Source organism: Ailuropoda melanoleuca, chromosome 2 (assembly GCF_002007445.2).
Source record: "Ailuropoda melanoleuca isolate Jingjing chromosome 2, ASM200744v2, whole genome shotgun sequence".
Taxonomy (NCBI): Eukaryota; Metazoa; Chordata; class Mammalia; order Carnivora; family Ursidae; genus Ailuropoda; species Ailuropoda melanoleuca.
Window position 1 is genome coordinate 47,575,111 of NC_048219.1, and position 24,697 is coordinate 47,599,807.

General features: G+C 36.1%; 1 protein-coding gene across 8 annotated transcripts in view; it reads right to left on the bottom strand.

Annotated features, from left to right (window-relative positions):
- Positions 1-24,697, bottom strand: part of SLC44A5 (solute carrier family 44 member 5) — a 352,457-nt gene that overhangs the window by 96,143 nt on the left and 231,617 nt on the right. For 4 of the 8 annotated variants that reach the window (XM_034653706.1, XM_034653705.1, XM_034653704.1 and 1 more), the window contains one exon: positions 2,923-2,996. The exons of the other annotated variants lie outside the window; for them this stretch is intronic. In XM_034653706.1, coding sequence (XP_034509597.1) covers positions 2,923-2,996 — 74 coding nt within the window. The remainder of the gene's footprint in view (positions 1-2,922; positions 2,997-24,697) is intronic. 8 annotated transcript variants of the gene reach the window in all.

Consider the following 24,697-nt stretch of genomic DNA (forward strand, 5'->3'; position numbering starts at 1 on the left):
CAAACTACGATGAACCTTAAAAATAAAACTGCCAGTTGTTTCACCAGCAAAAATGGGTTTAACTCGGGAATAACAGAGCAAGCTACAACAAAACTGCGCAAAGGAGATGAGCATGGGTTTATAAGGCAGGGGAAAGGAAGCTGAGAGGGCTATTATAAACAAAATCAATTGGAGTAACCTGGAATTTGAAGTATAGTGGTTTCTCATTGGCTGAATTGATTGTCTCTCATTGGTCATTGGCTAGGCTGTTGCTGGGGGAGAGAACTTTTCTTCCTCCTTCTGGGATAGTAAAGTAGCCGCAAAAGTAGTACTGACCTTGTTGAATCACTATATTGTACATCTGAAACTAAAATAACACTGTATGTTAACTATACTGGAATTAAAATTTGAAAATAAAAACAATTATACTTTTTTGATAAGTAAATAAATAAATATGTAAATAAATAAATAAAGTGGTACTGACTTGGGGGTACCTCTCTTCCTGTTAGATTTGCAATCAATGAGGAGTGGCAGGTGGGAGAGCCACTTTAAACAAGGTTTCCTTTTACTGATTTTCACACTCACTACTTATAACACATCAGTGAAACTGAGTTAGCCTCATCTTTCATCAGGTGAAGCTATCTATTCTTTCATGTCAAAAATTTTTTCACACTCCTAGTAAACCTCTGCTAATCGTTTTTCTTCATTCTTCTTTTAATCCAACATAGGACATAACTGAAGAGTTAAGTTTATCTTAGACTAGTTAGACTATTTGTAGTTCAGGAATGAGAGAAGTGTGTGTGTGTGTATACATAAAGTAAATTTTATGAGTCATTCATTTTAATCAGTGGCATCAGGATTAATTTGGAAGAATCACTAAATCCAATATTGAACACAGTTTTTCGTTGAGGAACATTTATCCTTCAATTTCTTTATGTGAATTAAGGTATCTATAAACCGAATCTGGAGATCTTAAACAAAGAGGCAAAGTTCTTATCTTGCTCCAGAGGGAATGATGGGGTGTACTCCCATTACTTTTCTCTACTGTGTCAACAGGAGAGAGAGTGGGAGTGGCTTTCCCAGCTCTGTAAGGACAGAACACATTTCTCTGTGGATTACAAGACACTGACTCTGAGAAATGGACAAGACTTATTTGTCATATATGACATAAGATCTCCTGACAGAAAGATTCCAGACACAGTATGAGATCCTCATGAAGTTCCTGTGTACATTCAAACTTTAATAACCAAAATTATGGGTTGCCATAGAAGCAATATAGTAAATTACATTTCAAAGCAATTTATTAAAATTCAGAACAACTAGATTACACAAGGACAGCAAATGAAATACTGCCTAGCAGTATTATGTACCATTACTGGTGTACCTGGATATCACTTCATTTACTCCTCACAGCAGCCCTGCACAGTGGTGTTTCTATACTTCACAGATGAGAAAACTGAGCTTAACAAACTAGCACAATCCCACCAAATAATATGAGGAAACCCTGGATCAACTTGACTCCAAGTCTTCTTTGTCTTATGCAACCAATTAAAATTCTCTGACAAAAAGTAAAAACAACTGAAAAAAAAAAATTAGAGACAAGAAAGATGTGTCCCAAAGTTAGAGAAGCTAAAATTCTTTTAATTGTGTAAGAAAATTAATGTTATTATAATATTCAACATATAGACTCTGTATTGTGCTACAACTGCCTTAATGTTGAGAAGTTAAAATGCTTGGAAGAAATACCAAGGGAATCTTTGGAAGGTCTTAGAGAACATTATTTAGTGTTGTGCTTTATTCTCCTTTATTCTTCCCTACCTACTTTTCTTCCTGCCTTACTTTTTTGAATTCTCCAATTCTGCATAGTTTTTGCATGGTATTACTGAGATGATCTTTTGAAAATTACTTTCAGCTGCTATTCTCAAAGTATTTCTCTTATTGGGAGACAAAACGGAGGAACATTTTCCACTGTTCCTCTGGTAGGCACAATCCTCTTTCTGCTTATGCATTCTGTCCACACTAACTCCAGCACATTCATTCTTGGTACTAGAATTACTCAAGTTTTCTAGTCCCTGCTCTCATAATAATATATTAAAGTTTCCTAAGTCAGTATCTCAGGGACAGGACTTCAGTCTCAGAGGGAAAAAGTGATACATTCACATGCAATTATGAAAGCTTTATATAGAAAATATTCACAATCCCTTGGTAGATTTTAAAACATGTAAATAATTTGTGTATTTTTCCTCTTTATTTTCATCTTTATAGAAAAATCTTTAACCTAACAGTAAATAACAGAATATCTCTTCCTGGTTGATAAAGACAATAAGACTTCTTAAACATCAATGAATTATATGGTGAAATTCTTAATAATTGTTCCTTCTTTTTAATTTGCTTATAAAAAGAAAACTTTATGTATTACCTCAACTAATCTAGACCATCATGCATATAGTAAATAGAAACGTGAACATAATTAGCTGCTTAACAGAATTTCACAAGTAAAAATGAGTAAAAGGAAACCATGTTTTGGGGTGTTTTTGAAGATTTTATTTATCTATTTGAGAGAGCAGAGGGAAAAGGAGAAGCAAGCTCCCTGCTGAGCAGGGACTTGATCACAGGACCCTGGGATCATGATCCAGGCTGAAGGCAACCGCTTAACCGACTGAGCCACCCAGGCGCCCCAAAACCATAAGCTTTTTTCTTCCTTCTTTATAATTGTATGTACATGAGTAATTTGGGCTTGCCTTTGAATGAGCTACTTTGTGTTTATTATTCTTTGAGTCTGCTCCCAGTGAGTACCTGTGAAGCACATTCGCTCCAGAAAAGACAATAATCAATAATAACAAGACTTTGGGAAGAAAATGATTAATATTAAAAATGTGGCATTGATTTAGGTATTATTCCATTAGCAAATTTTATATCTCTTCTATACCTGTATTTACTCACCCACAAGTCCTAAAAGAATGTAGGCAATGATGAACAGTATGAAGATGATACAGCACAGAACATCTGTACAACTCCTAGAGGCAAGAGGAATACAGAATTAAAAGGGGTCCCAAACGCCATCTTACCTCGTAAACAAATACAGGAAAGGGGAAAAACGATAACAGTCATATGCCACTTTATATCCAATAATTCCAAAAGTTATATCAGATGTATTTCTGTAATCAAAGACTTTGGCAGCAATGGAATGGTCATAGTTCCAGGATTAAGGAAGCCCCCTCAGAATTCTTAGTATTTATTCTCTCTTGGTTCTTAATTTGTATGGTTTCTAGAGATGAGTCCAGCAACATCAAGCAAATATTTTTTTCTTTGAAATTGTAATTTATTTGAAATTATGATTTTCCTCATCGTGCCTCCCCACTGCATGGTATAGTAAAAAAAAAAAAATAGCCATTTTCCATTTCTCCCTCTCCCCATTATCTTTCTACAAACACATTTATAGGGTACTACTTAGTGGGGAAGCTGTATGATTTGGTCAGTTAAGCATCTGACTCTTGATTTCAGCTCAGGCCATGGTCTCGGGATTGTGAGATCAAGCCCCAGGCTGGGCATGGAACCTGCTTAAGATTCTCTCTCTCCCTCTCCCTCTGCCCCTCCCCTACCTCTCTCCTTCTCTTAAAAAAAATGGTACTATTTATTAAGTAAAGGATTGACTGCATAAACTTTCTATGGGGACTGGATTTGCAGCTATACTCACAATAATATAGTGCATTAAAAAATGAAATGACTCAAAACTGTAATTTTAGCAGCCATTCCATAAACTAGATATTGTCAAACTAGGTTCAGAGAAAAACTGGTTTGATAGGGACTCAGTGATTTGCCAAGGATCACAAATCAAGCTGAGGTCCAGCAGCGATACTCAAGGCTTCAGACTAATGTATTTCCTAGTCCTAATATTATATCTTGTTCAGCTTATAAGTGGTCTGGAAGGCCAAAACTATACCTCGAAAGTGAAAAACAATCCAACCATTCTCTATTTGAAACTTAATGAACTATTTATTAGTAAAGAAAAAAGATCAAACTATTTGAGAGGATTAAAATTTGCACATGAGAATTTTCATAGCAAAAACTTGCTATTGAGAGCATAAGGATATATGCTCTGTTTTAGCACAGCCTGGTTCAAGTTACACACTATTTTTTGTGATGGTGGAAGTAATAATCATGAATAATAACCGTATAGTAAACGGACACAGTAATACCTTCCATTGATAAAGCCCAGCTATACCTTTACTTCTTTCACATACCTTGTGAGTTTCTTTCTTTTTTTTTTTTAAAGATTTTATTTATTGATTTGACAAAGAGAGACAGCTAGTGAGAGAGGGAACACAAGCGGGGGGAGTAGGAGAGGAAGAAGCAGGCTCCCAGCAGAGGAGCCCGATGTGGGGCTCGATCCCAGAACACCGGGATCACGCCCTGAGCCGAAGGCAGACGCTTAATGACTGAGCCACCCAGGCACCCCAAGTTTCTTAAGAATACTTTTAGGTTTTTAGGGGTAATAAGGTGAGTTGACTTATTTAAAGTCCATGAGACAGAGGTAGAGAGAGGGTAAAGTAGAACAAATAATTAGATCTCCAATGCCTAACCCTTTCATTTAGTAGTTATTCTAATATTATTTGAATATTCTGTAAAGCCTCAAATTGGCCATGTATAAAATTTCACACACACACCTATTACTCTACCCCACAATAGGAAGTGAACCTTTCATAGAGAAAATTAATCATGCTCAACCCATAAACTATCATTTGCTTAAATCCAATTTCGACCCAGGAATTTTAAATTTCACTTGGATTTAAGAACTATGAGAATAATAATAAAAACAGAAGAAAACAGGTGCTCTAGATTTCTTTGGTTGACAGTCACTGAAAAGCAAAAACCTGCCAGGAGGTGAGGAGAGTATCTGGTTCACATGCATTCTGACACACCCTACTCAAGATCACGTTCTCATCCTATCAGAGAGGTTGTTAAGTTGAGAGCAGTAGTTAAATAGGGTGAAATCTAATAAATGCCTGCAGGTAAGGAATTAAAGGAGAGAAAACTAGAACACTGGTGTGCCTTAATTAGAAATCCTGAAGTTGTTAAAGCCCTTGTGTTTAATCAAAACCACCAAGAAGAGGAAGATGAGGTGTGACCAGAAGCGCCGGTCAGATTGGCCAGCATCCTAGAATTACATACTTATAATATGTTTATACCTATATATTTACATTATATATAATTATATACTATAATTCTTATTTATAATAATCTAATATCACAGTGTTATAATGTTATGTATTTATAACTTTATATAGCAAGCACAGGGAGAGGTAAACAGGTACTAGCAATGATTGAAAGAAGCTTACCAATCTCAAAGGACAGGACACAAGGAAAGTAGCAGAGCCCAGAAGGAAACTTTTTAAAAACTAAAACCCACACTCCACCTCTCAGCTACTGGCCCTGATGAATAAGCATCAGCTGGAGTTTCGGTTCCATATATGGGGTTTTACACTATGGTTTCTCTCTCTCTCTGGTGCCAAGGACCGGCTACAGCACCTGGGACTACTCCATGCCCACACAACCATCCCCCCAGCAGTCTCTCACCACAGTGGGATAGTATTTCTCAATAATTCACACTTTGATGTGTGTGGGGATTCTATTCTGGGACCAGGCAGGATAATGTATTCAAGTCTGCTTTTTTGGTACACTGCTCTGGAGAAATAGTAGACCATACCCCCTGGCCAGAACAGTGAATTCTCTCCTGCCTAAAGCAAAGGGGTGGAAGATCGGTAAACTGGTTGTCGTTTGATACAAGTAAGGAAGGTGACTTTATATTAGATTTTTTTTCTGGTCCATATATTTTTCTGGTCTGTGTGCAGTGCAAACCAGTGCTATGGTCCTCACTGGGTAGTGGCCCAGATTCTCTTTATTCATCTTCATAGCCAGGCGTGAAGTGGCTTCACATGAGAGTTACGGAATAAAGTACGGTTACCATCTCCCCAGTGAAAGGGCCTGGCCTTGATGCAGAGATGGGGGTAGGGAACTTGGGTCTCTCATGCTCTCCATGGTGCAACTTCAGGAACGTGTTCGGCATGCTCACTTGCACGCCGAGGAGCACGAGAAGTAGGTGAGGGCCTTCCACATGCGAGCTGAGCCCTCCTCGTGGGTGCCATTTGACTGCCCCAGCTGTGCCCCCAGACCAACCTAGCAGCCCTGAAACCAGCAACTCAGCTACCCCTGCCTTTTTCGACCTGGATTTCTCTTTGTTATTTCAGGAACTCCCTCTTAAAAACAGGGGGCACGGTGGCTGGGTGGTACAATGGGTTCAGGGTGGGACTTTTAGTGGTTTCGGCTTAGGTCATGAGATCTAGCCAGTAGGGGCTCTGCACTCTAGTGCATAGATTTTTCTCTCCCTCTGCCCCTCCCCGTTCACACACCTGCATGGGCGTGCACTCTCTCTCTCTCTCTCTCTCTCTCTATATATATATATATATAATAAATCTTAAAAAAAAAAAAAAAGAAGTGATGCCTGAGTGGCTCAGTTGGCTGAGCATCTGACTCTTAGTTTCGGCTCAGGTCATGATCTCAGGGTTAAGAGATACAGCCCCACAGGCTCCACACTCAATAGGACTCTGCTTGAAATTCTTTCCCTCTTCCTCTGCACCCACATGCCCACCATTTATTTAAAAATAAATCTTTTTAAAAATGGGGGGCTGTGTGTGTGTGTGTGTATGTGTGTGCTTTCAGGTAATTACAATTACCTGTTATTTTTTCCCCATTAATTCATCTGTTTGTCTTCCTTTCCTCAGACATATTCCCACCAGAGAGAAAAAATTACCGTTAGGAAACCATTGGAAAATTGAATTTGGGCAAAATATCGAATATAGATTTGGGCACCATTTTGTGAGTCAGGAACAAAGCCGAAGCTTAATTCAAATTTTTACAACTTGTAGCATCTTATTTTTCCTTTCTTTTGGATTTTAAGGCATCTGTCACAATTCTAAGCATACTGTGGGAAATAAGTTATTTTTATTTTTCTTCAAGTTTTTATTTAAATTTCAGTTAGTTAATATATAGAGTTTCAGATGTAGAATTTTGTGGTTCATCACTTACATACAAAAACTCAGTGCTCATCACAAGTGCCCTCCTTAATACCCATAGCCCTTTTAACTCATTCCACCAGCCCCCTCCCCTCCAGTAACCCTGTTTGTTCTCTATAGTTAAGAGTCTGTTTTCTGATTTGCCTCTCTCTTTCCCCCCTATGTTCATCTGTTTTGTTTTTTAAATTCCACATAAGGGTGAAATCTTATGGTATTTGTCTTTCTCTGACTGACTTATTTCACTTAGCATAATACCCTGTGCTCCATCCATCTCATTGAAAATGGCAAGATTTCATTCTTTTTTATGGTCAAGTAAAAAAAAAAAATATATATATATACACATATACATATATGTGTGTATATATGTATGTATATATGTGTGTATATATATATATAATATATATATATATATATATATATATATACACACACACACACATATATACCACTTCTTCTTTACCCATTCATCAGTTGAGGAGCATTTGGGCTCTTTCCATAATTTGGCTATTGTTGATAATGCTGCTATAAACATCGAGGTGCATGTATCCCTTAAAATATGTATTTTTGTATCCTTTCACTAAATACATAGTAGTGAAATTGCTGGGACATAGACTAGTCCTATTTTTAATTTTTTGAGGAACCTCCATACTGTTTTCCAGAGTGGCTGTACCAGTTTGCATTCCCACCAACAGTGTAAGAGGGTTCCCCTTTCTCCACATCCTTGCCAACACCTGTTGTTTCCTGTGTTGTTAATTTTAGCCACTGTGAGGTGTGAGGTGGTATCTCATTGTAGTTTTGATTTGTATCTCTCTGATGAAGAGTGATGTTGAGCATATTTTCACGTGTCTGTTAGCCTTCTGGATTCTTCTTTAGAAAAATATCTATTCATGTCTTCTGCCCATTTTTTAACTGGATTATATGTTTTTTGGATGTTGAGTTTTGTAAGTTCTTTATAGGTTTGCATACTAACCCTTTTACTAGATATGTTATTTGCAAATATCTTCTCCCATTCTGTAGATTGCCTTTTAGTTTTGTTGATTGTTCCCTTTGCTGTGCAGAAGCTTTTTATCTCAATAAAGCCCCAAAAGTTCATTTTTGCTTTTGCTCCTCTTGCCTCAAGAGACATATCTAGTAAGAAGTTGCTATGGCCAATGTCAAAGAGGTTACCGCCTGTGTTCTCCTCTAGGATTTTGATGGCTTCCTGACTCACATTTAGGTCTTTCACCTTTTTGAATTTATTTTTCTGTATGGTGTGTAGGAAAGTGGTCCAGTTTCATTCTCCTACATGTGGCTGTCCAGTTTTCCCAACACCATTTGTTGAAGAGACTGTTTTGTTTCTTTTTTTGCTTCCATTGGATATTCTTTCCCGTTTTGTCAAAGATTAGTTGACCACATGGTTGTGGGTTCATTTCTGGGTTTTCTATTCTGTTCCACTGATTTATGTGTCTGTTTTTGTGCCAGTGCCATACTGTCTTGATGACTACAGCTTTGTAATAGAGCTTGAAGTCCAGAATCCTGATGCCTCCAGTTTTGCTTTTCTTTTTCAAGATTTCTTTGGCTATTCAGGGTCTTTTCTGGTTCCATACAAATTTTAGGATTATTTGTTATAATTCCTTGAAAAATGCTGGTGGTATTTTGCTAGGGATTGCATTGAATGTGTAGATTGTTTTCAGTATTATAGACATTTTAACAGTATTTATTCTTCCAATCCAGGCTCACGGAATGTTTTCCCCATCTTTAATTTCTTTCTTTAATTTCTTTCAACAGTGTTTTATACTTTTCAGAGTACAGGTCTTTCACCTCTTTGGTTAGGTTTATTCCTAAGTATCTTATGGCTTTTGATGCATCTGTAAATGGGATCAATTCTTTGATTTCTCTTTCTGCTCTTTCATTATTGTAGTATAGAAATGCAACAGATTTCTGTCTGTTGATTTTTTATCCTGAAACTCTACTGAATTTGTGTGTCAGTTCTAGAAATTTTTTGGTGGAGTCCTCCGGGTTTTCGACACAGAGTATCATGTCATCTGCAAATACTGAAAGTCTGACTTCTTCCTTGCTGATTTGGACGCCTTTCATTTCTTTTTGTTGTCTGATTGCTGAGGCAAGGGCTTCCAGGATGATGTTAAATAACAGCGGTGAAAGTAGACATCCTGTCTTGTTCTTGACCTTAGGTAAAATGTTCTCAGTTTTTCCCATTGAGGATGATATTAGTTGTGGCTTTTATATATGGCCTTTATGATATTAAGGTATGTTCTCTCTATCCCTACTTTGTTCAGGGTTTTTATCATGAGTGGATGTTGTACTTTGTCAGATGCTTTTCTGCATCTATTGAGAGGATCATATGGTTCTTATCCTCTCTTGTATTAATGTGGTGTATCACACTGGTTGATTTGCAAATGTTGAACCACCTTGCAGCCCAGGAATAAATCCCACTTGATTGTGGTGAATGATTCTTTTAATACACTGTTGGATTCTATTTGCTAATAGTTTTTGAGAGTTTTTGTACCATGTTCATCAGGTATATTGACCCCTAGTTCTCTTTTTTTTTTTTTTTTAAAGATTTTATTTATTTAACAGAGATAGAGACAGCCAGCGAGAGAGGGTACACAAGCAGGGGGGAGTGGGAGAGGAAGAGGCAGGCTCATAGCAGAAGAGCCTGATGTGGGTCGATCCCACAACGCCGGGATCACGCCCTGAGCCGAAGGCAGACGCTTAACCACTGTGCCACCCAGGCGCCCCTCTAGTTCTCTTTTTTAATGGAGTCTTTGGTTTTGGAATCAAGATTACGTTGGCTTCATAGAATGAGTTTAGAAGTTTTCCTTCCATTTCTATTTTTGGAATAGTTTGAGAAGAGTAGGTATTAATTCTTCTTTAAATGTTTGGTAGAATTCCCCTGTGAAGCCATCTGGCCCTGGACTTTTGTTTGTTGGAAGATTTTTGATTACTGATTCAATTTCTTTGCTGGTTATGGGTCTGTTCAAGTTTTCTATTTCTTCCTGTTTTAGTTTTGATAGTTTATATTTTTCTAGGAATTATTCCATTTCTTCCAGATTGCCCAATTTGTTGGCATATAATTTTTCATAATATCCTCTTATAATTGTTTGTATTTCTGTGATATTTGTTGTTATTTCTCCTCTCTCATTTGTGATTTTATTTATTTGGGTCGTTTCTCTTCTTTTTGATAAGTCTGGGGAGGGGTTTATCAAATTTATTATTTTCTTCAATGTTGTTGTTGTTGTTGTTGTTTTAAACCCTAGGATTTAGTTTGGATAATTTTTAAGACTCTCAAGATAGCTATTGAAATAGCTGGGTGATACCACCTCATGGCTGAAAATCATTCTGAATTGTATCTTACCTAGAGGCCTGTCATTGCTGTGCCTTTACCTCAAGTGCATTCATTTTTACTTTCAATGCAAGCACTAAGAACTACTGTACTAAATTAAAAATGGGTTGCATCCCACTGGGTCTCAGAAAGAAGAAAGAAAGAATAGTTAAAGAGAAATATGCCCCAACCTTCTCCCTTACCCTCCCTCCAAATTGAAGCCCAACTTTTTCAAAACAAGATACTCACATTCAAAACTCTATTCAAAAGTCTATTCAGATTGAACCACCCTGGTACAAAAGTATTTCCAAAAGTGAAACTACAGAAATACCATTGCTATCTTATATCTATTTTTCCAAATTGCAATATGAAGAATAGAAGGATAGAAGCCCAATTATATATGCATTTGCAGATTTCCCCTTCCTTCCTATCTGGAACCTACAAATGTACCATGTGTATAGTAACCTCAACTTAAATCATGGAAGTTTCCTTTGACTTTTCCTTTCTTAGCTAATCTTTTATACTCAATTGACAAGTTTTCTTGTCTCCTTCTCTCTGATATATCTTTTATCTACCCCTTCCTTTCTATTCCTGCTGTATGAACTCAATCCGAATTTTCTTATCCTGTCTTCAAACTATTGCCATTGTCTCCTAATTGGGCTCCTGCATGTAGTTGCTGCCTGATCTGACTCATTCTGTACATCACTGATTATCACTGATATGTGATGATGTCACTTTATTGTTAAAAAAAAATACCACTGCCTCTCCACCACCTACTTAAAAATTTCCAAATGTCTTAGCTTTAACGTTTAAGAACCTACAAGTTCAATCCTAGTTGAAGCCACACACTATCTTTCTACATTTATCTTCCATTATTCCTCTCAATATGATTCAACCAAGTTGGGCTTTTTTATTCACTGAATACACCCATGTATTGTCCCTTGACTACACTCAGGGCTCTTTGTTAAATAGCCCCTTTAGATTCCTCCTTCTGGAATAACCCATATGTCCCAACTTGAGTGGAACAGCCAGGGTTTACACCTATTGTCCTGGAGTAACCAATATCAATGCTCCCTTTTACTCACAAAAGTGCCCCTGTGTGGATCTTCAACCCATCTATAAAATATCTTTCTTCATATGATAGGAATCTTTTCATTTCTTTGGACTGTGTAGTACTCCATTGTATGTATATATCACATTTTTTAATCCATTCATTTGGCAATGGATGTTTCAGTTGTTTGTACATGTTAGCTATTGTGAATAATACTGCAATGAACATGAGAGTGCAGATACCTGTTTGTGATCCTGATTTCAATTCTTTTGGATGAACATGGATGAATCTGGAAGACATTGTGCTGGGTGAAATAAGCCAATGACAAAAGGACAAATACTGCATGATTTCATTTATATGAGATATCTAAAGTAGCCAAACTCAAAGAAACAGAAGATAGAATTCTGGTTACCAGGGACTGGAGGGAGGGACAAATAGGGACCTGCTATTCAATGGGTATAAATTTCAATTACACACAATGAATAAGTTATAGAGATCTGTGGTACAACATTGTGCCTGTATTAAACAACACACATAAAAATTTGTTAAGAGGGTTGATTTCAGTTTAAGTGTTCTTACCATAAAAAATACAGCATGGAAAACATGATAATCATTGCTAGGCTACAATATACAGGAATGTATTTATTCAGTGTTATAGGTTATTTGATTTTAAAATTTTGCTATGAGTAAGCTTAATATGGGTATCAAATGAGTGAATGTAAATGTAAAAAAATATTAAATGTAAATTTTTTGTTTTGTTTTTAGAGAAAGAGAGAGAAAGAGCATGTGTGAGCAGGGATGGGGACAGAGGGAGAGGGAGAGAGAGAATCTTAAGCAGGCTCCATGCCCAGCACAGAGTCCCACGTGGGGCTTGATCTCAAAACCCTGAGATCATGTCCCAAGCTGAAATCAAGGGTCAGATACTTAACCAACTGAACTACCCGGGTGTCCCTACATGTAAACTTTGTTTAAACTAAAATTCCACCCTTCAAATCAGTTCAAATATCACTTCCTTCATGAAGTTTTGAACTAGGAGAGATCCCTTTAATCTTTGTAGACTTATAGACGTTTTGTTTGTACATCCTCGAGGCAACTATCTTCCATTTATTATAACTTAGACCAGAGGGTTAGACTAACTCAAATCTGGCCTACTGCCTCTTTTATATAGCTTGTGAATTAAGAATGTTTTTTACATTTTTAATGGTTTTAAAAATAAAAAAATAATATTCTGTGCCATACAAATTATATGAAATTCAAATTTCAGTTTCCGTAAATAAAGATTGTTGGAAAATAACCATACTCATTCACATATATATTTTCTAAGGCTACTTTTGTGCTACAATGTCTGAGTTGAATAGTTGCAGTAGAAACCATCTGGCCCACACAACCTAAAATATTTACTACCTGGACCTTTATAGAAATTTTGACCTAGACCATAAAGTCCTCTGTGGCAGCATTTGGTACAGAGCCTCGCATGCTACAGTCATACAATTCCATGAATGATCAGTAAGACACACGTCTTACTGCTGACAGGCTAATGTAACATAAGCAGGCTCTTATGAAATTAAAAGTGCTGTGTTTCAAACTGCAGGGTTTTGTGGGAGGAGGAGCCCTATATAGAGAATATGTTGTCTAGGAATTCAACTTTATGGTCAAGCTTAAGCTTATGACCTGAGTATTACTATCTCCACTAAAATAAATCAATCTCTCTCTCCTTCTCCATTTCCGCCTCTCTCTCCCTCCCTCCTCTACCCCACACAACCCCATGAGATTAATTCAGGAGGTCATAAGAGAGTTTTGTTTGTTAAATGCATATTTCCGTTCCACACTAGTTCTTATTCTCCAACAACTGTCATTCCACTTCCTTTTCAGGGACAGTTTTGTACCTTCATTCAGAAACTGATTCATTTACTGGTTTTCTTTCTTTGTAGCAGATGAAATTCCAGTGATATCAACATTTCTGAAAGGTCATTAATATCAAGCATTAGAGTGAGAATGAAAGTCCTAAAAGTCATTATTCTCTGACAGATCATCCATTTGTGTTTAATGAGTCAGTTTAGGGACTGTCCACTGCTTGTAATTCCAGTCAGATGATCACCTCCCATGCTTAAGTTCTTAGTGTCACCTGGATACATCTGTCTACAACATGGCTGCATCTATAACTCACAGTTTAGAAGCATTGCTCCTCTGCAGTTCTGCTGGCACCTGCACGATGCCATTAAAGTTGTCTGTTACCTCTCAGATTCTCCCTGCAGAAGTCTGTTCCAGGAAATAGAATGACTGCTTCACTTCCTAGAGGCTTCATTACAGGACAATGCACTTTGGCGCCACCCTCCAAGCTTCACTGAGATACACTTGGCGACTACGGAGTGTGGCTTGAATTGGACAGATCATCTGAATTAATGCTAATAAGTCAGAAAACTCAAAATTTGGGGCTATTTACATAAAGTTTTATGTAAATTAAATATGTTTTAGCTTCATTCCTCCACTCTTTATTAGTGGAGAATTTGGTAATTTTGTGAGAAACATTCTCTAACAGCTTGTGTTTGAGGGGGTTAATTATATCCTTTCCACTGGCACTTACCATTTCTACACGGATAATAAGAGGTTAAAGAGTATCTTGAAGAATTCCACTTTTCTGGAATCAGAAACGTAACAGGAAGCTCCAGATGAGTTTTTAATTACATGAACTTGTTTTTTTCAGGTGTTCAATCTTAGTGCAAGTTTTTCAAATCCAAAAAAACTTTAAGGATGACTTGAAGTTAACATCTACCTTAAAATATAATTCCAGCATACAATCATTAAGGAGTGTTAGTTTCGTGAGATTATTTTCTAGCACATTTTAAACTTGCTAAAAAATAAAATATACCAAATTATTTGATATCCTAAGAAATTATAGGATGATGATAATGTCTTTCAAATTTGTTAGATCATATAAGATGATATTTGGACCTAAAAAGCTTCTCTATCCTCTATGGTTAATCTTTTCTTCTATCCCATTTGCATTTGGGTTTCCATTGCCTTTTTCTCAATTTCCATTGAGAGAGTTGCTTTAACTGGATGTGGTTTATATTTTCTACTTGTAAAGGCAAAATAAAACCTCATTTTCTTATACAGAGAAGTTAAGTGATGCCTATATAAATGTCTCTTTTGTTTAAAATGGGACAAGGTCAGACATAATTGTTCTTACTATGTTATTCATCATCTTCGTAAAACTTGCATAATATTCAAGAATCTGTCAGTAGGTGGAAACCACTCAATAAATGGCTAGGAGGGTGAGAGCCAGATCATAGTCATTGCCTATATTACATGCGGCATTATGGATAAAACGTATGACATAGAAGAGGTGCCAGGAGATCCAGCTTAGAACAAACAGTTTTGGAACATGAGTCCAAAGTTATCAACTAATTTTACGGGGAATGCATATCAGTTTAGAATGCTCTTTAATCTTCTTGGAATAGGTTAGAGTCCCTTCTACATAGGAATACAGAGTAGGTGCTCAAAATATTTGCTGAAACAATGAACATTTTCATGACTGGGATGGCTATTGAAATTCAGCTATTAAAATTTTTTTTAATCTTCATGCCTTCTAATAATTACATGATAATGTAATGTTTTTAATAACTAAAGGCATGAACATTAAATAGAGAAGATTACTATCTGTCACCAAAACTTCTAATAATAAAAATCATTGCTTACTGATGATAGGAGATTTAGAAAATTGTATGCCCTTTGAGCTAATTTCTTTTCTAGTAATTTATACCATGGAAACACATATAGGAGAAGTAAGGATTTGTAAGGATTTAAAACACTGCACTCCTTATAATAAAGAAAAGATGGTAATAATTTTTAGAACAATAATTATATGAAAACACATTCATAATATATTCAGTAAAAAGTAGATTATAGAACATGTTAGTATGGTTGTAAGTGTTTATAAAATGTATGTAAATGCTTAACAAGACAAAAATATGAAAAAAAATTAGTGGTCATTATCTCTGGGTGGTACAGTTTTGTGTGATTCTGCTTTTCCTCTTTTGCTTTATTTGTTTTTTTTTTAAACTTCCACAATGGACACCAGTTGCATTTGTAATAGAGACACAAACTACATTTGACAACTACAAATAGATTGTTGGCTTATCTCATTATACTAATTTCTTTCTGATCCCCTCGAGATATGTTTAAAAATTGATCTTCTGCTTTCACTTTTTTCTTTATCATTATTGATTAAAATTCAAAACACGCACCTTTTTGTTGTAGTCTTTAAACAAAAATTGCTACTAAAAGTGTGTGAGGGGATGAGGGATTGTTTTCTGATTAATCTTTCTTAATGCTCAAACATTCATAAGTGGGAATGGAATTGAAAATATGCATCCATAAATGCCTCATTAAAACATCTTACAAATCACAACTTCATCAACCTGTGAACATAATAATCTCATGAGCTTTCTAAGATACAGACCCCTAGTTTTTGTTTGAAGCATCGCATAAAATGAAAACAGAGTTGGCCTTTAAACTTTCATTAATCAAGTCTTTATGATTTGATGTTATGTCTATCTTTTGTCATTTCCTCTATGTATAGTTAGCAAAGCTGAATAATAAAAACACCTCTATTAATTATCTTAAGATGATATTTATTCAGTGGTGATCATAGAACTTTGCCTCTGCTTAGAATGTTTATTACCTCCACACTAACCTTTAACAGAGCGTCCTATGATCATCCTAGTGCTTTCAGAACATGAAATAAAACCTCAGTTTAGAAATTAATTTAGCAAGGCAATCACCTCAGTCGTAAAACATTTTTATACTTATAATTGTTTGAGTGTCCATTAAGTAAAGGAGTAAACTTAATTTTAGTTAAGACTACACAAGGAACTGGGAATAGTAGATGCCTTAAGAAGGGGAACTGTGTGTCTGGGAAGAAACAAGGGAGACCTACTTTTCACTTATGTTCTTTTGTAACTTTTAAAGTGTATATCAAACACAAATCAAAAACCTAATTAAAATAATTTAATTTTAAAACAAAATCATTTGAGTATGAATTTGGTATTATTTTAGAATAGAAATAACCTGAGAAATAATGGCTACTATTAACCATTAAAATGAATGGGGGGAGAGAAATAAACTTAATAGAAATTAAACTAAAAACTGTATCACTATAAAGTCCTTAGGAATATACTCCAGCTAAAATCCTTTATTGGGATTATAGATCTACCCACCATCTTGATTGAGAGATTGAATTTTGGCCATTAATGATTTAAATCACACACATAGAAAACAAGGTTTCCTCATTATAAAATTTTTTTATTTGTTTGTCTTGGAAATTATTTCAGTTTTAAAAGGAAAACAATAAATGTAACATGATAAATTTGGCTTGAGTAATATTGGACATTATACCAGCATGCCGTTGGTAAATCTTAACTGTGAAGTGGGAGGTCTCTATCAGTTTTAGAAAAAAAAATTAACAGATTTGTGAGATTAGAATAAGAAATAGAGAGTTTTCATGACACAGCCATAGAAAAGAAACATAGGCATTCAACACATGTCTATTGAATGAATGAGTCAAAGATCTACCTGAACATTAGACATTAATACATTGTAGGCATTCTCAAAAATGTATAAAAATGCCGTGTCCCTCTGTTCTCAGCTTGTTCAGCAAAATGGGAAATTCCAACCATTTGTCTAGAGCCTGAAGTGGTATATAAATTGTTCATTCTTTTCTGCAAAAATCTAATACATTTCATTCTACAAGTTGTGTATACTATAGCAAAGCATTACTAGTAAGAATAGGGTCATAGTTATTAATTTTAAACAGGACTTAACCTTTTTAGGGTGTTTAAGATAAAACAATGTTTTCTAAATGATTATTGAAGTTATTAAATGCAATCTCTGTGTAATCTTGTTTAAATTTGAGTCTAAGTGTATCAGTTAAGAATGTGTTCAGTTGCAAATAACAGAAAATTTATACTAGAAACAATGGTTTGATTCCAAGGAATTTATTTGTTTTACACAACAAGAAATCCTGCAGTTGGCAGTCCTGAGCTGGTATGGTTTGTCATTCACTGATGCCATTAGAGACCTAACTCATTTCATCTTTCTACCCCTTCCTCCTTAGCTTGTAGACATTTAGCTTCATGCTGTACCTCATGTCACAAGTTGACTGCTGCACTGAAGATACCTCAATCTATTCAATAAGACTTTGTATTTTTATGTAGAAAAGAAGGTCCTTCCTGATTTCCCTTTTGGCTTCTTGGCCAGAACTGTGTCTCGTGCCCATCCCTGCCTGGAAGGTGGTAGGGAAAATTGAGTGTCTAGCTTTTTAGCTTCTGTAATAGAGGAAGCAAGAGAGAAGATGATTTGGAGTGGATGTTCAGGGAGACAAATTACAGAATATACCACAGCTACTAGTGAGATTTATTTAAATAACCATAAAAAATAATAAGATTTTCCCATTCTAATAATTTGTAGTCAACTCAAATGGATTATGCTAAAGAACGTGTGTTTTTCTCTGCAACTATTATTAAATATTATACATATTTTATAAGGTTAACAAAGAAAAACTGGATATTGTATATTCGCACATAATTTAAGTCAAACCAAGATTAATTTTGTAGCAAAGTATACTCTAGAGTTGATATTAATAACAGCAAAATAGGAAGTTGTTAGATCTTATCTCTGAATAATTTTATATTTCATATTTCATAATTAATTCTTTTTTTAAAAAAGATTTTATTTATTTATTTGACAGAGATAGAGACAGCCAGAGAGAGAGGGAACACAAGCAGGGGGAGTGGGAGAGGAAGAAGCAGGCTCATAGCAGAGGAGCCTGATGTGGGGCTCGATCCCGAAACGCCAGGATCACGCCCTGAGCCGAAGGCAGACGCTTAACCGCTGTGCCACCCAGGCGCCCCTCATAATTAATTCTTGACATTCATGTTCAATGGAATGGAGTTTGAAATTTAAATCCAGTTACAGTAAACATATACAAATGCAGTCCTAAGCCAAAAATTAAAATAAAAACCTTCCTTAAGTTAATATACGTCACATACTATGCCAGTAAGTCTCTTTTATTTCAACATAAGATGTTCAGAGTAGCATCTTAATAGTAAGTCTGGGAGTCATTAGGTAATCTTATACTTAACTTTGTCCAAGAATGTTCCCAGTTTTCTTATAACAAAGCACTAAAATGCATCACACATAATGGGTTTTAGTTCCTATTACAATCCTCTTTCCTGGCATTTTGAAATGTAAGTTCATGGAGGACCCATATCTTCCAAGGCTTCCCTAAATATAAGTCCTTCCTCCTTAGGGTTTCACAAACCTCCCTAGCAATTTTTTTTCAATGGCTATTTGTTAAGTGTCTATTATTTGCTACTATGTTGAGATGTGTATATGCATGTGTGCATGTGTGTCTGTGTGTGTGTGAGAGAGAGAGAGAGAGACAAAGAGTGAGGGAGAGAGAGAGAGAGAGGGAGAGGGGCAGGATGGAGATGAAGGGAAGCCAAGACTGTTAGGGGGGGAGGAGATATAAAGCAGAAAAATAATATGATCCTACTCTCAAATAGTCTAATTTCATGATTTAAAAATAAAAAGATTAATGTACCTAAAAGATTAACATTAGAAAATAAGCACAGTTTAAAATGCAGAGGTAAAAATAACTACTATGGGTAGAAAGGATCTAGACGGTTAGAGTGGAAAAAACTCAGTGTGACTTAGAGTATGTGAGACACTTTAATCACAAAAGATGGGTTAAGGTTTTGATTTACGGTGATTTTTGACTAGGCAAAAAATAAGTACAGGAACAAAGATGTAAAATTAAGGAGGGCTGACAGGATTAAGAAAACCAGGCTGGCTGATATTTGCATTGGTAGAAATTACAAAACAGACTACATTATATCAGGGAACCAAAAAATAGACTCATTCTTTTACTTATGTAAAAGTAAAACAAAACAAAACAAAACAAACTGTAGCACTCTTAGAAGAAAACATAAGGGAAAATCTCCTGGCATTGCTCTTAGCAATTTATATATATATGTAGTTATATATATATATATGTAGTTATATATATATGTACTTTTATATATATATATATATATATAGTGCCAAAAGCATAGGCAACAAAGGCAAAAATAAATAAGTGGGACTACATCAAATTAAAAAGCTGCTGCACAGCAATAGAAATCACCAACTATGTGAAAAGGCAACTTACAGAATGGGAGAAAACTTTTGCAAATCATGTATCTGATAAGGGATTAATATTCAAATAAAGGGGTTAATATTCAAAATATATAATATTCAAAATATATAAAAACTTCAACACAACTCAATAGCAGCAAGCAACTTGATTAAAAAATTAGCAGAGGATATATATATATCTCACATACATACGTACATCAATGGAACACTATTCAGCCATCAGAAAGAAGGAAATCCTGCCGTTTGCAACAACATACATGGAACTTGAAGGCATTATGCTAAATGCAGTAAGTCAGAGAAAGACACATACTGTATGATATCACTTATGTGTGGAATCTAAAAAAGCCGAACTTGTGGAAACCAAGTAGAATGGTGGGGAAATGGGGAGATATAGGTCAAAGAGTACAAACTTGCAGTTAGAAGATGAATGCACAGTGTAGTGATTATAGTCAACAATAATGTACATACTTCCAAGTAGCTAGGAAACTAGGAAACTAGTCTTAAATGTTCTCACCACAAAAAAAATAAATAAATAAAAATAAAGTAAATGAAGAAATGGTAATTATGTGATGGGATGGAGGTGTTAGCTAACACTACAGTGGTAATCAATTTGCAAGACATGCATATCAAATGAACACACTGCACATCTTAACTTATACAATGGTATATGTCAATTACATCTCAATAAAGCTGGAGAGGTGAAATAAAGAGGTGGTGGGGGCTGTGTTTTAGGCAGAGGAAAAAAACAAATGCAAAGGCCTCAAGAACAGGTGAGACTAGGGTTGTCCTGGGAGCTGACAGACAGTGTGAACACAACATAGAGGAGAAAGGGATATGGCAGTACGTGAGGAGGTTGGTACAACGGAATGACTGAGTAGTCCTCAGTTTGGACTTGTCTATCAGGGAAATCCAGGTACAATATTTTATACATCAAAGGACTTGACAGCTCAGAGCTCATTTTGAGATATATTATTTCATTTGGATCATTACAACAACTCTATCAAGTTGATATGAGAGCTGTTCTAACACATCATTTTATAAATTAGGTAACTCCAGACTAAAATTTCAATTCATTTTCTACTGAAAATTCTTGAATAGGAGAGTAAGATACCAAAAGCAGTATTTTAGTTAGATTTATTTGGCACCAGGATGAAGAATGAACTGGGATGAAGGGGCGAGTGCAGAAGGATGAGAATTAGGGAAATGAGGGCTGAGCTAGGAGGTAGCAGGACAGAAGAGAATGAGACCAGAGCCCGTTCTGCTTCATCAGCATCACCAGCCTTGTATGCATGTCTGTTTTCCTGGGTCATCAGGATATTGTGAAAATAAATGCCACAGCATGGAGACAGTTTACAACTCCACAAAGATGCCTCATGGACAGGAATAGATGTGAGTGGATTTCTCCCTAATGGTTTTTAACACAGAGGGAGAAAGGGAAGCTCACAAATCTTTCAACACCATCTTCTATTTATCTCTCCTACGGTCTTCAGAGCACTCTGTTGGACTTTTTTTACTATATCGACTTGATAAAAAATATATTTTGTCTGAGCTTTTGGATATCAAAGATCTTATTTTTCAGTTTTCTGTTGTGAATGTGGTTAGCTGACATCTGTCTTTTTCTTTTCTGTAATGGACATAAAGAGTTGCTCTTCCGTTGGTTTTAATCCCCAAGGGCCGCATCGAAAGAGAGCTGACCCTGAACGCTCCTGGACGTAGACTGTCCATTACTAACAATACATGTGACAAGTTATTGAATTGTGTTGTTTCTAGCTCTTGTCAACTGCATATAAGTGGGCAAAGACAGGGGAAAGGACAGGAAGGAAAAGAGAAAAGTGACATCAGAGGGCAAGACAAAACCAAGAGAGAAATAAGCTGAAAAGAGATTTAAAGGAAAAAAAAAGAGAAAAAAGTAGAGCTCCTGATGAAAATCAGATGAACTAAGGTAAAGGCTGAGAAGGAAAAACCAAAAGAGAAGAAATCAGAGAAACAAGATCAAGAAAAATGCAGAGAAGAGACTAATATGGCGTAAGAAAAAAAATGTAGAGAGGCCGTACATAAGGAAGCTTACTGAAATCTGTTTGGGTTTGGAGAAGATCTAAAAGCAGGTCCACACATCCAATTATAAGAGTAGTATTTTACATGTATGCAAAAGAAAATAATGAAGTGCATCATGGTTACTAAATTACCTGTAATTTAATTTCTCTACTTCTACTTTATAGTTTAAGTGATTCTAACAGTCAAATAATAAAGGTTGTACACTAGAGCAAAGTTCAAGGGCATGTGTTTTTGTATCCAGTGTTCCCCTCGTCAAAACATTTATAGCTAATTCCTTTCTGATACAACTCTCATGTGTCAACGACCAAAAAGCCAATCAACAGACCTGTGTTTCTGTCTCTCCCATTAATTCGCTTGGAGAATCTTCGTATCTGTGCAGCCTGGTCCCAGAAGGGTCGCTTATTAATGCTGGGTAACAGGAAACATGCCAGGATCTTTCATACTTTGGTGTAAAAACTATGTGCATTCAGTAGTAGTTTATTATTAAAGCTGGAATATTTGCAGACTTTCCCCCTTACTTCATCTTTGTTACTTTTAGCCAAATGTGCCCAAGTGGGTGGAGATCAACCTCTCTTTAGATTTTAATTGACTCTAGGGTTGTGGTATCAAAAACAACCACAGCTTAGATACTGTCTAAAGTCTTAAGAAAGCCAAAATGAAATATGCTGGGTACAGAAAGAACTTAAGTTTAATTTAATACATGCAAGTATTTGGTAGGGTAACTGGGACTCCTAGAACTCTCTTGTCATGGAATCATCAAATAACTGAGCCATCCCGACTCTGATGAACACTACTGTTGAGCTCACTGGTAACTTTTCAGAATTTTAATCCATCAAATTTGATCTTAAATTTAGACAAGCAAATTAATATGAGTGTTTCATCTTAGTTTATGTTCACCAAGAGTTTTCCCAGAAGAATAAAGTCTTAATTTTAAGTAGCTAAATTACAGCTTTTAGTCATTCTTCTCTGCCTCACTTGATGTAAACAGAAGGGGAAGATACTCAAAAAATAATCACTTCTCAGTCTGGGTTTTCTCCTTGAGGTAAAGATTGCCTTGAGGATCCTAGTCTGGGAATTTATGCTCTATCTAAAGTTAACACCTGGTGAGTCTCTTAGCACCCATTTACTTTAGCTTTGAGTACCAAGTTATTATTTTTTTTTAAAGATTTATTTATTTACTTATTTATTTGGGAGAGAGAGAGAAACAGCATGAGCGTTATTATTTCTATCAACAACAGAGAGTAGAGGGTTGGAAACTGAATTATGCAACATGTGTAAAGCATGTAGAACTCCCCATAGAAAAAGGTGAGTTAGGAGTATGTGCCCATGAATGTATGTTTAGAAAAGCCCATGGAGGGGCGCCTTGATGGCTGAGTCAGTTAAGCATCTGCCTTCAGCTCAGGTCATGATCCCAGGGTGCTGGGATCGAGCCCCATGTTGGGCTCCCTGCTCAGTGGGGAACTTGTTTCTCCCTCTGCCCTTCTCCCTGCTCGTGCTCTCTCTCTCTCACCTGCTCTCTCTCTCTCAAATAAATAAATAAAATCATTTTTAAAAAATAGGAAAGCACATGGAGAAGCAGAAAACTGAAACTTTGACATAGATTGAACTATAAATTATTACCACCATTATATATAAATCCATATGCAAAAGTTTAAATTAATAAAGATTTAAGTCTGGAAAGAGTTTGTACCAGTCTAAAAAAATCTTCATTTTTTTAAAATCTAAGGTCTGAAACCTCCCAATAATATTTAATATTGGTTCTCATTTTACTAGGCAGAACATCACAATATATGATTACTTTCAGTGTACTGACAAACATGAATTTCCCAGGAAATCACAATTATTAACTACTCCATCCTCGAAATCCTCTTACCTGATCTTCCAGAAAAACTCTCTCACATGCATACTTCTTTCATCTCTTAGGCTCCTTCTCAGTCTTCATGGACTCTTCTTTCTCTGCCTGCATCTTAATGTCGGCGTAATCTCAGGATTCCGATCCACCTCACCTTCCAACTCTACCTGATAATCTACGGTGATCTCCATCTCTATCTACGTGGTTTCCAAAGCTTCATCCATGAACAGCCCTAACCTTTCTCCTGAACACCAAGCCCTTACTTTTAAATTGAAATGTCCAAAATAGAACTCACTATCTATTGCTCTCAGAGGTCCAAAATTTTTCTTTCTTTTCATTGTCTATTTCTATCACCCACTCTTAACCCCCAAATCATACCATTCTTGACTCGTCCCTCATCCTCCACATCTAGTTGATTGACAAGTCCTACTGATTCTCCATCCTACAATGTTCAGCTTCATTTTCTCCAATCTCACTGCCAGTGGCTAGATTGGGGCCTCGTCATCTCCTATCAGGACTGATACCACAGCCTCCAAATAGCATCTTGCTCTCTCTGACCTATCATACACACTTTATAAAACACAGAACCTGACCTATAAATCCATTGGTCAAAACCTTTAAGATTCTCAATTGCTTACAAAATAAAACCCAAACTTCTTAGTCTGGCCCTTACTAAGCTGCTCAAAATTACTTTCTATCTTCTATCCACTCTCGCAAATAACCTATGCTCTCTCAAATCTTAGTGGCTTTGTATTTGGTTGAACCACATGAAATAGCTGATATTTAACTGGTTTTGACCTTAAAAATGGTAATTTCATATGGCTCAACTAATAATGTTTTTTCTCTGCCTCGAATGCCCTTTCACCCTTACCTGTCAAAACATCAAGAACCAGCTCAAATGTCACCTGTTCTGGAAAGTAATTATTGGTCACACTAAGTTAAAGAGCAGACCCCTCTTCTGTGCCCCCTTAGCACGTTGTCATACCTCTGCCACAGCACTGTGTTTAATTTGTACATACTTGTCTCTGCCACTAGAATATGGGAAACTTAAGGGTAGAAACTGGGACTTCATTATATCTATATCATTACTTCCAGAACAATGTCTAACAGGAGTTAATAAATATTTGTTGAATGATTGAATGAATGAATGAATGAATGAATGAATGAAT